General features: G+C 34.8%; 2 protein-coding genes across 2 annotated transcripts in view; one reads left to right on the plus strand and one right to left on the minus strand.

Annotated features, from left to right (window-relative positions):
* Positions 1-4,606, minus strand: part of LOC109067379 (CDC5 cell division cycle 5-like (S. pombe)) — a 22,215-nt gene extending 17,609 nt beyond the window's left edge. The window contains 1 exon segment of the mRNA XM_042755585.1: positions 4,562-4,606. Coding sequence (XP_042611519.1) covers positions 4,562-4,606 — 45 coding nt within the window.
* A 5,834-nt stretch (positions 4,607-10,440) lies between these two features.
* On the plus strand, positions 10,441-11,750 carry LOC122144574 (sperm protamine P2-like; the record flags this gene model as incomplete). The annotated part of the gene is made up of 2 exons (XM_042755587.1): positions 10,441-10,532; positions 11,531-11,750. Coding segments are annotated over 2 exons (312 nt in total), but the record flags the coding sequence as incomplete, so codon positions are not given.
* Between the last annotated feature and the right edge of the window lie 1,842 nt (positions 11,751-13,592).

Below are 13,592 nucleotides of genomic sequence, written 5' to 3' on the forward strand. Positions count from 1 at the left end.
TTTTAACCTGTGAAGTTCTTAAATACTAAACAGATTTGAAAACTTTTATTATCAACTTTTATTTATTTATTTACTTACATTTACCCTTTATAGAAAACCGAAATAGAGAAAGCTACTAGAAAAGCGAGTTGTTAAAAAAAAGAAAGAATATAAAATGTCTGGGACACAGTTTATTCCAAAGTTTAAAATAGGTAACAAATAAATAAATGAAAATCTGAATCAAGAAAATTAAGCTTATTTTGGGACCAATACAATTTCTTCATAATGCTTTCTTAAAAAACAATTATATATATATATATATATATATATATATATATATATATATATATATATATATATATATATATATATATATATTTTATAAAAATTTATTTATTCTAATATTAAAAATATTTTTTTTTTTAAAATTAGATTTTTTAATTTACATTTAATAATAAATAATATATATTTAACAAAATTTTTATTAAAAATAAATATACAAGCTATATATTACAAATAAATATTTATTTCTATTATTTCAAATTTTTATTTCTAATTTTTTTATAGATACTGTAATAATTTAATAAAATTATAATTTTTAATATTTTTATTTTAAGAAAATTTTAATTAAAAAAATATACAAACTATATATTACAAATAAATATTTATTTCTATTTTTTTATTTTTATTTTTTTATACTGTATAAAAATTTAATAAAATTATAATTTTTAATTATAACCACACAATTAAATAATGAATAAGATACATTTAAATTTAAAAAATTTCCCATTTAAAATAAATTAAAATGTTTTTAATATAATTCTTAAGATATATTTAATTAAAATTTCAATTTAAAATGAAATTAAATTGTAATTTTATGTTTAATAAATAAATAAATAAATAAATATTTATTTATTTATTTTTTATTTATTTTTTAAACATTACAATTTAATTTATTACAATTACAATTTAATTTTTTTTTTAATTTTTTTTTTTATTTTTGGAGTAAAACATAAAATCTGGACATTTCTTTGTGAGACTTACCCATTAAATACGGGGGATGATATTTGACTGGGAAAAATCCTTGTGACGTGATTGTTCTGCTCTGTTTTGCTGGACATTCACTGATCGAGTGTTTTTCTATCTTTAACCTCCCACCAAGCGATCGGCCCTACAGTGTCTCGAGGCGATGGGCGATATCTAGTGCTTGGAGATAGTCCCAAATAAGGCAAGGCACTCAAAGCACCCTAAAAATAAAATATTTCCCTTTCACTTACTATTGCTAGTGGTCAGGGGGTTATTTTTTTTTGTTAAAGAGATATGAGTCTGTGAAGATTTCCAGTTATATGTTTATGTTTGGATTTGGGTCTTGTTTGTGGTACTGCCACGTTTTTTTCAATGTTCAAATTCTTTTCAGTTCAATGTTAAAAGGTTTTTGACATCTCAGCTCAGTTAAGTTAAACACTGATCTGTTTGTACAACATGTCAGGTTAGGTCTCTGACTAGTCAAGTGACGTGATTTTGGGGGCTGAGTTTTATTTTGTTATTCAAATTTGATTTTACTGTTTTTTTTGTGATTAGATTTGAAATTACAGAGTTTAACATAAAATAACAGCATTCAAAACCAATTTTACTTTCATAATATAATTTCTGTGTATTTAAAATATTTATAAAAAATAAGGGTGGTTGGAAAAGGTCAGAAAATGTCATTTAAGGAGGTGAAATCATTTTCAAATTCTGTGTTTTTAGTTTTAAACTTTTCTGATCTGTTGACGATTAAATTAAATGTTTAAAAGCAAAAAATATGTCTAATCAACTGAATTCATAAAGCTTCAGCTTTATTGTTATTATGATTGTAATGGTTTTATTGATTTATTAAATTTAATTATATAATAATATTTTATTTTTTTTGTATTTTGTGTTTTATGATTTCATGCAAATTTATTATCAAAATATGAATGGAAAAAAATAATTTAATTAATCTTTTAAAAACTAATAAAAATTAAATATGAATAAAATTCCTTTATTTTTTTGGCAAACAAAGTGCTGCACAACAGGTTTAAATAAAAGTTATTTAAATTAAATGAATTAATTAAAACGTCCATGAAAAACTGTGATCTTCCTTTAAAATTGTGTTTAATAAACTGTATTATTATTATTATCATTAATAATAATAATAATGACAATATTATTATTAAAGAAGTGAATTATACTGTACAATAGTAATATATTTCCATCATAATTTCAAGTTAAACCACTATATAAGAGTGGGAACAAATTATTAACATAAAACGAGTTCATTTTAATTTCATGCTGACTTTAACCAGACAGTTATATTATGATGATCATTATTAGTAATAGCACTGATTAAATGCTTCTTATTTATCATCGTTTTTCTTTAATACTGTATAAAAAAATTCTTTACAAATCAAAAAATAAAGTAAAAAACATAAAAAAAAACCTCTCAATAATAAATGTATTGAATTTCTGCCACAAACACTGGACAAAGACTATGTGGCGTTTCCAGAATGACCTTTAATTCTAATAAAGTTTGATTCAATTCCTTAAATTAAAGTCATCCATGTCTCATGAGCTCACTGAATGGAGACGTCTGACCCCAAATACCACTCGCCTTAAAAGGGATACGCGATCCATAAACATTCCCAGAACAGAACAGAAGCACCAAATCCAAAACAACTGGATATACAAGACGTTTCAATATGGTGATCTTATTTCTAGTTCTTCTGTATCAGCTCGTGTTGAACACTGCTACTGTATGAGATCTGAGAAGATGTGTAGACTTTTGTTTTTGGTTTTTACGCATGTGTTTAGAGTTTTCAGTCGTGAGAGAGTGAATTTTGTCATTTTTTTGACTTTGTGAAGTTGTAAAGGTGTCTGGCTATTTGTCCATTTATGACATTTTGTTTCTGCTTCCAAAACATGTGTGAGATTTTGATATTAAGGTCATGTATGTTGTTATTTTGTGGTGAATAATGGATGTGGTTGTTTTTTTTATATTATTATTATGATATATTTTTGTGGAATATATAGAATAAATGAAAGATAATATATTAACTACAGGCAAGATTTTAGGAACAGCTGTTGTTCTGATTTGATAATGGTTTTAGGCTGCTTGTTTTGAAACATTTGCAAAAAATTGAATTCTTGCATAAATAAAGTTGCTAATAAAGCAACGTTTGCCCCCCCACCACGGTGAAGAAACAAAACTATCCCTTCCCCGGAAACGGCCCCCAAATTATTCAATAAAAACAGAAGTTGCAATAAAAAAAAAAACACAAAAAAAAATAGGCCTGATTTTAAAGTTATATGGTCGAATTGCATGTAAAATGTAATACTAATGTACCAAATGTGTTTTAAACACACAATAACTAAGCAGGTATTGATCATCAACAACCAATTAGTTCAGTGTTTTTTAACTAATTCAATATTGCCTGCCCCATGTAGCTAATCACATTTAACCATTTTCAGCGTTTTGATACGAATCGATTGCACTATTGTCACTTTGACAGATTTCTATGTTACCTAAACAATTTGAATAAACGACTTACGAAATAATATGATTATGTTAAACAAATTTAAATTATTCGCATCTATTCAATTTCATGTAAATAATTTTAAAATTATTATGCAAATTTTATATGCAAATTTAAATACAGGAATCTTAAATTTAGCCTAAATATTGTAAGTCTGTGGTTTTTTTCCTACATTACAAAATGACTCCTACCCGCCTCACTGAGTTGTAAACGCTTTTTTTAGTCGTGAATTGTAAAATTCGATGCACATCCCATCCAACTCCTTTTACATGCAATATTCCAAAAGTTGCATGTACAGGCATGGCTGGAAAAATATAAAAAATTACCAAACAGATATCTGACTGTTGGTTAACTTTATTAAAGTGTAAATCTGTTTTAACTAGGACATAAAATTTTTGGCTGAACCAAAACCCAAATGGCTTTTAATAATTATTGGTTGCACTTTGTTTAGTAGGTGGTCGCTTGTTAGTGTGTAATTTCACATTATAACCAATATTAATTAACAACATTTGCTTACTATATGGTTTAGGATTCGAAGTTAGTGCATGTATCATGCATAATTAATTGTTATTATAAGAGTAAAGCATATAACGTAAAGTAGTATGTCTTCAAATAAAGCGTTTACTTTATTAATAAATAAAATAATTATCGCATTAATACTAAAACTTTATTAAAGAGAAATAATGTTTTGCCTTATTTTGGATCATTTTTTTTGGGTAGAAATAAACATGTTAAATAACGAAAAAAAGGACAAAAATGTCAAAAAGTTTTGTCTTTAATCCTTCAGTGGTGAATCTATAATTAAAACATTCAGTTCAGAACCAAAGAAAAAGACAAGAGAGGCGATCTGAACACATGAATCTAAAGAAATTACGCTATTACGATTCTATGTATGGTCATGAGACTGTTAAAACATGCAGAAACAAACCAACTAAAAGAAGAAAGCGAACTAAATCAATGTTCAAACTACAGCAAAGCAGGTGAGTGTTCTCTCATGACAGAAATCATGCGCACGCTTCTGGCTTCACATCAGATTCGGGTCTGCTCCGGCGTCCTGTCAGGCTCTCCTCCATCAGCCTTTAGCGTTCTGAAATGGCCACCGCGCCTCAGCGCTCGCGGTCGATCTCCTCGCGCTCCTTCTTCCACCGCAGGTACTCCAGCTGCTCTTCTTGGGACGAGACGAGGTTCAGGTCAGCGATGGCCTCCGTGACCTACAAGAGCATCAAATACAGAGCAGGTCTGTCTGTGAAGAGCATTTAGAAATGTGACCCTGGAGCACAAAAACAGTCATAAGGGTCAGTTTTTCAAAATTGAGATTTATACATCATCCGAAGGCTGAATAAATAAGCTTTCCCTTGATGTATGGTTTGTTAGGAGGACAATATTTGTCTGAGATGCAACTATTTGAAAATCTGGAATCTGAGGGTGCAAAAAAATAAAATATTGAGAAAATCATCTTTAAAGTTGTTCAAATAATTTCTTAGCAATGCATATTACTAATCAAAATGAAGTTTGATATATTTACGGTAGGAAATTTACTAAATATCTTCATGGAACACGATCTTTACTTAATATCCTAATGATTTTTTGCATAAAAGAAAAATCTATAATTTTGACCCATACAAATATACCCCAGAGACTTAACACTGGTTTAGTGCTCCAGGGTCACAGATGGTCTTATTTGAAAGCAGTCGCTGTTACATAGGTAAAGTTTGGTTTAACCAACTCATGTATTGGACATCTGAAGAGTTTGTGGTTTAACAGAACGTGTGGAGACGCTCTCCCCCCCCCGGGCCACATACGAATCCTCACAGCGACTCCATTGATCCGGTGTTCCTGTGTCATCCTGATCAAACACACACACGAGCAAAGAACACTCAGAGCTAAAGACTGTTACAGTTAAACCAAACCTACCAATCCTCGGATTTCAGACATCAAGCACCAAAAACATTACAAGTTTTAAGTGACGGTCTTCACCCTGTCTTTTTTTTCCCATTAAATGAAAAATGTGTCCTGTTTTATCATTCTATTTATTTTTCTGATAAAGCATACATCTTTGACTTTATGTTCAGAAGAATATCAATCAAAGTCATTTATAGAAGCATTAGGATTACATTGTACATCTCATTAGAGTTAAGGATTAATTTTAACTCTTCACTAAGTATCCTTTAAAACCACCTAGATCATTTGGAAAAAGATGCTTTTTAACCATTTAAAAATATGCTAAATTAGCTTGCACACTTTTTGTTTTATATGTTTATTATAAGTGCAGTCAGAATTAGTATGTTGTTTATTTGACATACGATGGAACATCTTTTTGACATTATATTTGCACATTATAACTCAACCATTAAAAGCTTGGATTCAGTATATTTATTTTTGAGTAAAAAAATAAGAAATTAATACTTTTATTAAGCAAGCATGCTTTAAATTGATCAAAAGTGATGATAACAGCTTTATAATGTTAAAAAAAAAAAGGTTTATAGTTCATATAATGGTTACGGAAGTCCTAAGAAGCCACGGTATTCAATTTTCATTCTTGTTTTCCCTCATGATCTCAACATACCGGCGTTCGTTTTTTTTTTTTTTACACTGAGTTGTTTGATTTGTTTGAACTCTCTGTTGCTATAGTACGAAGGCAACAATGTGTACGGTTCATCAAATTTTGCTTCGCTTAGTGTAATTACAGGTTTAATTTATCCTTTTTTTTTAGCCAAAAAAAACCCCATTGGATATATTCTTTTTCCGGGGAAACCTGGTCAAAACGGCACAAAATATTTTTTTCAGACCATAAATAAATTAAAAAAACAAACAAACCAACAATGGTGGGAAACAACATCGGCCCCCTTCAGAAGGATGCAGAGAACTATTCAAAAACTTTTTTGAGCTGCTTGGATTCGACTCACTTTATTTTCCTTTTATCTGAAATTTATTTACATAATTTTAGTAAACCGTAGGACACTCTGTGACTGATATCTGATATTATTCTGAAAATACGCTTTGATCGACAGATAAATTACAGTTTAAACAGATGTTAAACGAACACAGTGTCTTTAAACGGTAAAAATAGTTCACAATATATCATGCGTTTGCTTGTATTTCTGATCAAATACATGCCAGTCGTTGAAAAAAACATCAAAAATCTTACCGTTCAAAAACTTATGACTCGTAGTGCATATAAAATCACTTTTGTGAATTTAATTTGATGTGTTCACCAAAATGGGATATTGCATACTCATAACATACACCAGAAAGAGATGCACTTTTAATTTAATTTCATTTATTAATAATTAAAACCTCTTGCTTTTTTTTTTTTTTTATGGCAAACTGCCATTTGTCGACATGGCAGGTAAAATGCTCCTTTTAATATTTCGCTTGGCAAAGGCTAATAGGTGGTGTTGTTGGAGTTAGGGACAGAGGTCGACGCGCTGAGCGGGTTTTGTGGACGTATGCTATAAGGGACACATTTACACTGCCCTCATGTGGATAAACATTAAGCCACTGACAACTGTGGCTTGATTGCACGTCCATCATCACAGCAGCTGCATGAGAAACCTTCAATCAGGAAAACCCGATTGGGCTTCATCTGAATTACTAAACCATTTGATGCTTGCAACACTCAGTCATCCAGAACGCATTTGGCATTCATGTGATGTTTTCGAAGCTTGATGGCATAAAAGATAGCTATGCTGGGGCTCACTAATCCCTATCTCTTAGGACAAAGTTCATCCAGAGTAAAATGGATAAATTAAGGATATAAACCAGGTTGACAAGAAATTTAGAGAGAAGAGAAAACACTTGATAGGTTGTCAAAGTTTGGGCCAGCAAACCTCGGAGACGTGTCAGTTAACCGGTCAGATTTCATCATAGCCAGGTTTGTGTGACGGAAGGGTTATTTATAGTTTTAACTACAATCCTAATTATAACAACACTGAAACACCATAAACCGTTAACTGTAAATAAAAGACTTAAAAAACAATTATTTTTATGTCATCTAACTTGCCACAGGGTAACCTTTCTCATTTTCATTTGAATGTACTAAAAGATACCTAACAAACTCTGGCAATAAGGAACTGTAGTGTCCATATGGGTCAGTAGAAATTATGATTTGCGTGAAGGGAGAAGTTGAGGAGGTTGCATAAGTGTATGGCACAAGTGATCGCGCGCGGGGGGGACGACAAGACCAACGGAACGTGAATAGTCACGTGTCGAGATGTTCTGGAAGTTTATTGACTAAATAATTATACGATATGTTATTGCTCGATTGTGTTTTCTTGCAGCACCCTATACAACACTTCTTTTTTTAGTTAAGAAAATTACTTACTTTTCTTTAAACGAAGTACTAATTACTTTAATAAAAATAAAAACATAATGCAAAAAATATTGTCTAAGCTATAGTACAAGGTAGGTCTATATTTACTGCAGTATTGTTACAGAGAGCAGCCTACGAAATAACCCCAGTGTGATGCATCATCATCTCATCATTAAAAAACAATTAGATAACATTACACAAGGTAACATAAATACAACATTAATTAAAAGAAAAATATATATATTATATATAAGAGAAGAGAGGGAGAGAGAGACAGAAAATTCCGATTGTAAGCCCTGCAATGGCTGAGTTCTGTCAGAGGTCTCCTCAGAGTCCAGAGGAACATATAACGAACAACGCATGCAGGGCAGAATTTAGGCCCCCCAATACCCTCTACAATGCACATTTGAAAACGAGCCATCAAATTTTGGAAACACCTAAAAAATGCGCGACCCCCAACTCTTAACCATTTTAAAGCCCTCAAAAAACCATGTAAGTGACCCCTGAAAAAAAGTCCCCTGATTCAGATGATCCTGAAGCTGGCAGAAACAAACTAACACGACTAACACCAGCCAGCATCAGGACTCTTGAATATCCATACCCACAACAATTCAGCCCAACCAAATAATAAAAGCACAAAAAGAAAATTATCTATTCTTACATGGACTGAAACAACAGAAAAACAAAGGTAAACTTGAATGTTAATTTGCCCTAAATATGATATTACACAACCTGCGAGAATCATCTGAGTACAGTTAAAGACTGTTAAATTAGCGAATGACAGATGAACGAGGTACAGACTGAGCAGTCATCAACTCTGACTATAAGAACAGGCAGATAATCCGACAGCACACTGGCTGCCCAGAGAGAGCCGGATCTTCCCCTTACTGTAATCATGGGGAAGTGGAGACCAGAGCAACACTTCCTCACCAGCTGCTCTAACCTATGAAGGAAATTAAAATAAATTTTATCCCAAATTTGCAATACTTTACCTGACTTCAAAAATGTTGAACAAGAAAACACAACTTCAGTATTTATTAGGTGAAAAAACAATGACTGTATCTTACTAGCTAGCAAAGATACATTGAATGCATTGTCACAAAGAAGAGGAGGAGTCCAACAAAGTCAGTGATGCGCCTAACACACACACACACACACAGGCCACAAACGACCCAAACACGTACACCACACACGCACACCCACATTGAATTATAAATTGTTTGAAGACTTTTTAAAATGTTATTTGTTCTACTTTTTAAATGTCATATACCTGCATGTAGATATAGATTTCAATGTAAACACTATGCTTTGGCAATACATTGTAACAATTGGTTCATGCCAATAAAGCACATATTGAATTGAATGGAATTGAGAGAGAGAGAGAGAGAGAGAGAGAGGGAAGAGGATAAGAGAGGAGAGAGCTAGTAAATCTTTAAAGGTTGAGTTGTTAACTTTAGTTACCTACCTGAGTAACACAATTAACATACTACAGCATTTATTTATTTACTTGACTTGCCATTCACAACACTTATGTTACCAATCAGCGCTTAATGCAAAGTGTTAGAATTCCAAGTCTATGCATGTTGGATTTTATGTTCTTTTCTTTACTTTTGCACACTGGCTCTAAAATCTGGATCTTGAAGCCAAAACATTGATAAACGCAGTCCCTGAAGAGAAACACCACACTATTGTGACAAACTGGTCCTGCCACCAAACTGCGCTCTGTCGCATCGCATCAGCCGCATAATAAACGTATTCGGACGAAAGAGCGTCCAAAGTGTTCATTCATTAAAGCATCACGGATCGATTTTCTGATCACAGACAATGAACTCTGATATGATGATAGACAGAGAGGGAGAGAGACAGAGGGGGGGAGAGAGAGAGAAAGTGAAAGTGGGGGGAGGGGGGGAGAAAGAGGGGGAGAGAAGGAAAGAGAGGGAGGGAGAAGACAGAGAGGAGATGAGTGAGGGAGGGAGAAGGAGGAAGAAAAAAGAAAGAGAAGAAGGGGGGGGATGGAAGAAGACGGAAGGGGAAGAAGAAAAGAAGGTGGAGGAAAAGAAAAGGAGGGGAGAGGAGAAGGAAGAAAGGAGAGGAAGGGAGGGAGAGAAGAAGGAGTGAAAAAAGAGAGAGAGGGGAGGGGGAGAGGAAGAAGAAGGGGGGAAAGAGAGGAGGAAGATGAAAGAAGAGAAGGTAGGGGGAGTGAAGGAAGAAGGGGAGGGAAAAGGGTAAAGGGTAAAGAAAAAAGGAAGGGGGGAAAGAAAGGAGGAGGAAAGGAGAAAAATGAGGGGAGGGAAGGAAGAAAAGGAGACCCAAACAAAAGAGGGGAGGGGAAAAGAGAAAGAGAGGAAAGGAGAAGAGGGAGGGGAGAAAGAAAGAAGGAGAAAGGGGAAGGGGAGGGGGAAAGCGAGAAAAGGAGAAAAGAGAAAAAGAAGGGGAGGGAAAGAAGAAAAGAGGAGAGAACATAAAGACCAAAGATAGAAAGAAAAGTGATAAAGGAAAGACAACAAACTTAAGGGAAACAAATCCGAGGAAGAGGGAAGAAGAGACGAAAGGCAAAAAAAGGACGAGGAAGAAGAAGAAGGAAGGAAGGAAGAAAAAAGGAAAAAGGAAAGAGGAAAAGAAAAGAGGAAAAGGAAGAGAGAGGGGAGGAGAAAAAAGACAAGGAGGAAAGGAAGGGACAAGAATAGAGAAAAAAGAAAGGAAAGGAAAGAAAAAGGGGGAGGAGGATGAGGAGAAGGGGAGGAGAAGGGAAGAAGAATCAGGGAAAGGGAGAACAGAAGGGGAATGAAAAAGGGGAAGGGACTAGAAGAGAAAAGGGGGGGAAAGACAAGGAGAGGAGAGAGAAAGTAAAAGGAAAAGAAAGGAGGGCAGAGGAAAGGAAAAAAATGCAAGTTCCAGAAGAGAAGGGGAGGAAAACAGGCAGAAAGAAAAGGAGGAGACAAAAGGGAAGGAAAGAGGAAGGGGAAAAGGAGAAGGGAGCAAGAAGGGAGGGAAAGAAAAGAAAAGAGAAAGGGACTGAAAGGCAAAGGAGAAGGAGGGAGAGTGCAAGGGAAGGAGGGAGGGGAGAGGAGAAGGGAAGGGGAAAGAGGAAAAAGGGGAGAAATAGAAAGAGAGAAGAAGGAAGGGGGGGGGAGAAGGTGAGAGCGAAGGATGGGAAAGAAAGAGAAGCTGAGAAAGGAACGAGAGAGGAGGAAGGGAGAAAAGGGAAAAGAAAGAAGGACAAGAAGAGAAAAGAGGAAAGGAAAGAGAAATGGAGAGAAGAAGGAGAATGGGGAAGGAAAAAGAGGAAAGCAAGAAGGGAAGAGGCCAAAGGAAGGGGGAATTAAAGGGAAGGAAAGAAAAAAGGAAGAAGAAGAGTAAGGAAGGGGAAAGGGGGGGAAGGGGGAGGAGAAAATGGAAAAGAGAGGAAGGGAAGGAAGAAGGAAAGGAAAAAGAAGAAAGAAGGAAAGGAAGGGGAAAGGAGGAACAAAAGGACCGAAGGGGGGGAGAGGGGAAAGGGAAAGAGTGGAGGAAGAAGGAAGAGAAGGGAGAAGGGGAGGAAAAGGAAAGGGGAGGCAAGGGGGGGAAAGGAGCGGGGGGAAGAGGGAGGAGGAGGGGGGGGGAGAGGGAGGGGGGAGGGGAAAAAGGGGAAGGGAGAGGGAAGAGTCCCCAGGAAGAGGGGAAGTAGAAGGGGCGGAAAAACTAGACGGGGAAAAGGGGAGAGGACGAAGAAAGAGAAGGGGGGAGATCCAGGGGTGAAGGGGCCGCAGAGAAAGGGAAAGAAGCGAAGAAGAGGAAAAAAGAGAAGGAATCGGGGGAAAGGGAGGGGGGAAGAAAGGGAAAAGGAGAGGAAAGAGGAGGGGGAGGGGAGGGGTCGTGGGGAGAAGGGAAAGGGAGGGACTGGAAAAGGAGCGAGGAGACTGTAAAAGAGGAATAACAAGGGAAGAGGAGGAAGAAAGGCAAAAGGGGGATGAGAAAAGGGGGGGGGACCAGGAGGAGAAAAAGGAAGAAAGGGAAGAGAGGGGGGGGGGGGGAAGGGGAAAAAAAAAAAGGTAGGAAAGGAGAAGAGGGGGGGAAGAGGAGGGAGAAAAAAGGGGAAAAGAGAAAAAAGAAAATAGGGAAAAGAGAGAAGGAGAAGGGAGGAGAGAGGGGAAGAAAAGAGAGGGGAAAAAAAGAAGGGGAAGAAGGAAAGAAGTAAGAAAAGAAGAAGAGGAACTAAAAGGAGTTAAAAAGAGAAAGGGAAAAAGAAGAAGGGAGAAAGAAGAGGGGGGAGAGGAAAAAGAAAGGGTGAAAGGTGGAAGGGGAAAGAGGAAGGAAAAGGAAAAGGAAAAGAGAGAAGAAGGGGGAAGGGGAAAAGAAGAAGAGAAAGAAAAGTGGAAAAAAAGGGAGGATAGGGGAAAAAAAAAGAAAGAGAAGCGAGGAAAAGAAGTGGGGAATGTAAGAAAGAAGGAGAGAGAGATGGGAAAAAAAGAAGGGCAATACATGTAACAGAGGAGAGAAAGAGAAGGGAAAGAGGGGGAGGGGAAATGGGGGGATGGAAAGAGGAAAAAGAAGAGAGAGGGGAAAAAAGGAAAAGAAGAGAAAAAAAGAGAAAGGAAAGAAAAAAAGGAAAGAAAAAAGAGAAAATAGAAAAGTGGAAAAAGAAAGGTGAAGACACAATAGAAAGAAAAAGAAAAAAAAAGAAAGGGAAGAAAGAGGAAAAAAGAAAAGAAAAAGGGGAAAGAAATAAAGAAAAGAAAGAGAAGAGAGAGATAGAGAGACGCTGCTCTTAATCAGTCCTCTCCTTCTGATGATAACTCCAGCAGGCGTTTACGGCTGCGTCCTGAGTCTTCTCCTGTAATCAGATTCACGCCTGCTGCGCTCTGCACTGAGCATTAGGTAGAATCCGTTCCACATACAGTAATATCCTGAGACTCACTGTAAACAGCCATGAAAATCTGCTGTGATGACAACACCATGAAGCATAACAGGAACGCTTCTGAAAATAAGTCTTGGTTCAAAAAAATGGTAAAACTGCTGTTTAGAAATTTGAAAAGTCATTTAATTATTTTACGACTTATACTATCAGCTTCTTACACCATCCCAAGCAATTCTTCATATATGACATCAAGTCTTTCCTACTTTTTATTCACTTGAATATCCTGTTTTCTCTCCAAATTTTACATTAGTAGACTCTAACATCTTTGTCACCCTAGCAACGACCCAGACTTCCGTAGCACAACCCACACTGTAACAAGTGTGTTATGTGGCCATGTTGTTATCGTTTAGACTAATCCTAGTTAACAATAAAAAATTAAAAACTTTAATTATTTAACATACTTGTCGAGAAAATGACTAAGGTGAGTGGGTTACAATACAAAATAAATAATGGTGAAATTAAATTACATGACAAATAAAGTTGAAATAACAAGAAAAAGGACAGAACCCACAATAAAATTACCTAAAACTTCAAGTATTAAATCTTTAAAATCACTTTGGTTAATTAAATCTACAGGAAAGAAATAAAGTATAAATATTGACTAAAATGTTTTAATTATAAAATGAAAATAAGTTTAGGTACTAGAAATTGCTAAATAAAAATAATGACAAATATAAATTAAAGCTAATAAAAATATAAACAAAAGACAAAAACACATCAAATAAAATTAATAAAGCTATTAAACTAGGGCTGTCAAATGATTCTCATGATTATCACATCCAAATAAAGTTTTTGTTTACATTAAATAATATATGTTTGTATACTGTGTATCTTTATTATTATATATCAA

This window comes from Cyprinus carpio, unplaced genomic scaffold, assembly GCF_018340385.1.
Source record: "Cyprinus carpio isolate SPL01 unplaced genomic scaffold, ASM1834038v1 S000006726, whole genome shotgun sequence".
Lineage (NCBI taxonomy): Eukaryota > Metazoa > Chordata > Actinopteri > Cypriniformes > Cyprinidae > Cyprinus > Cyprinus carpio.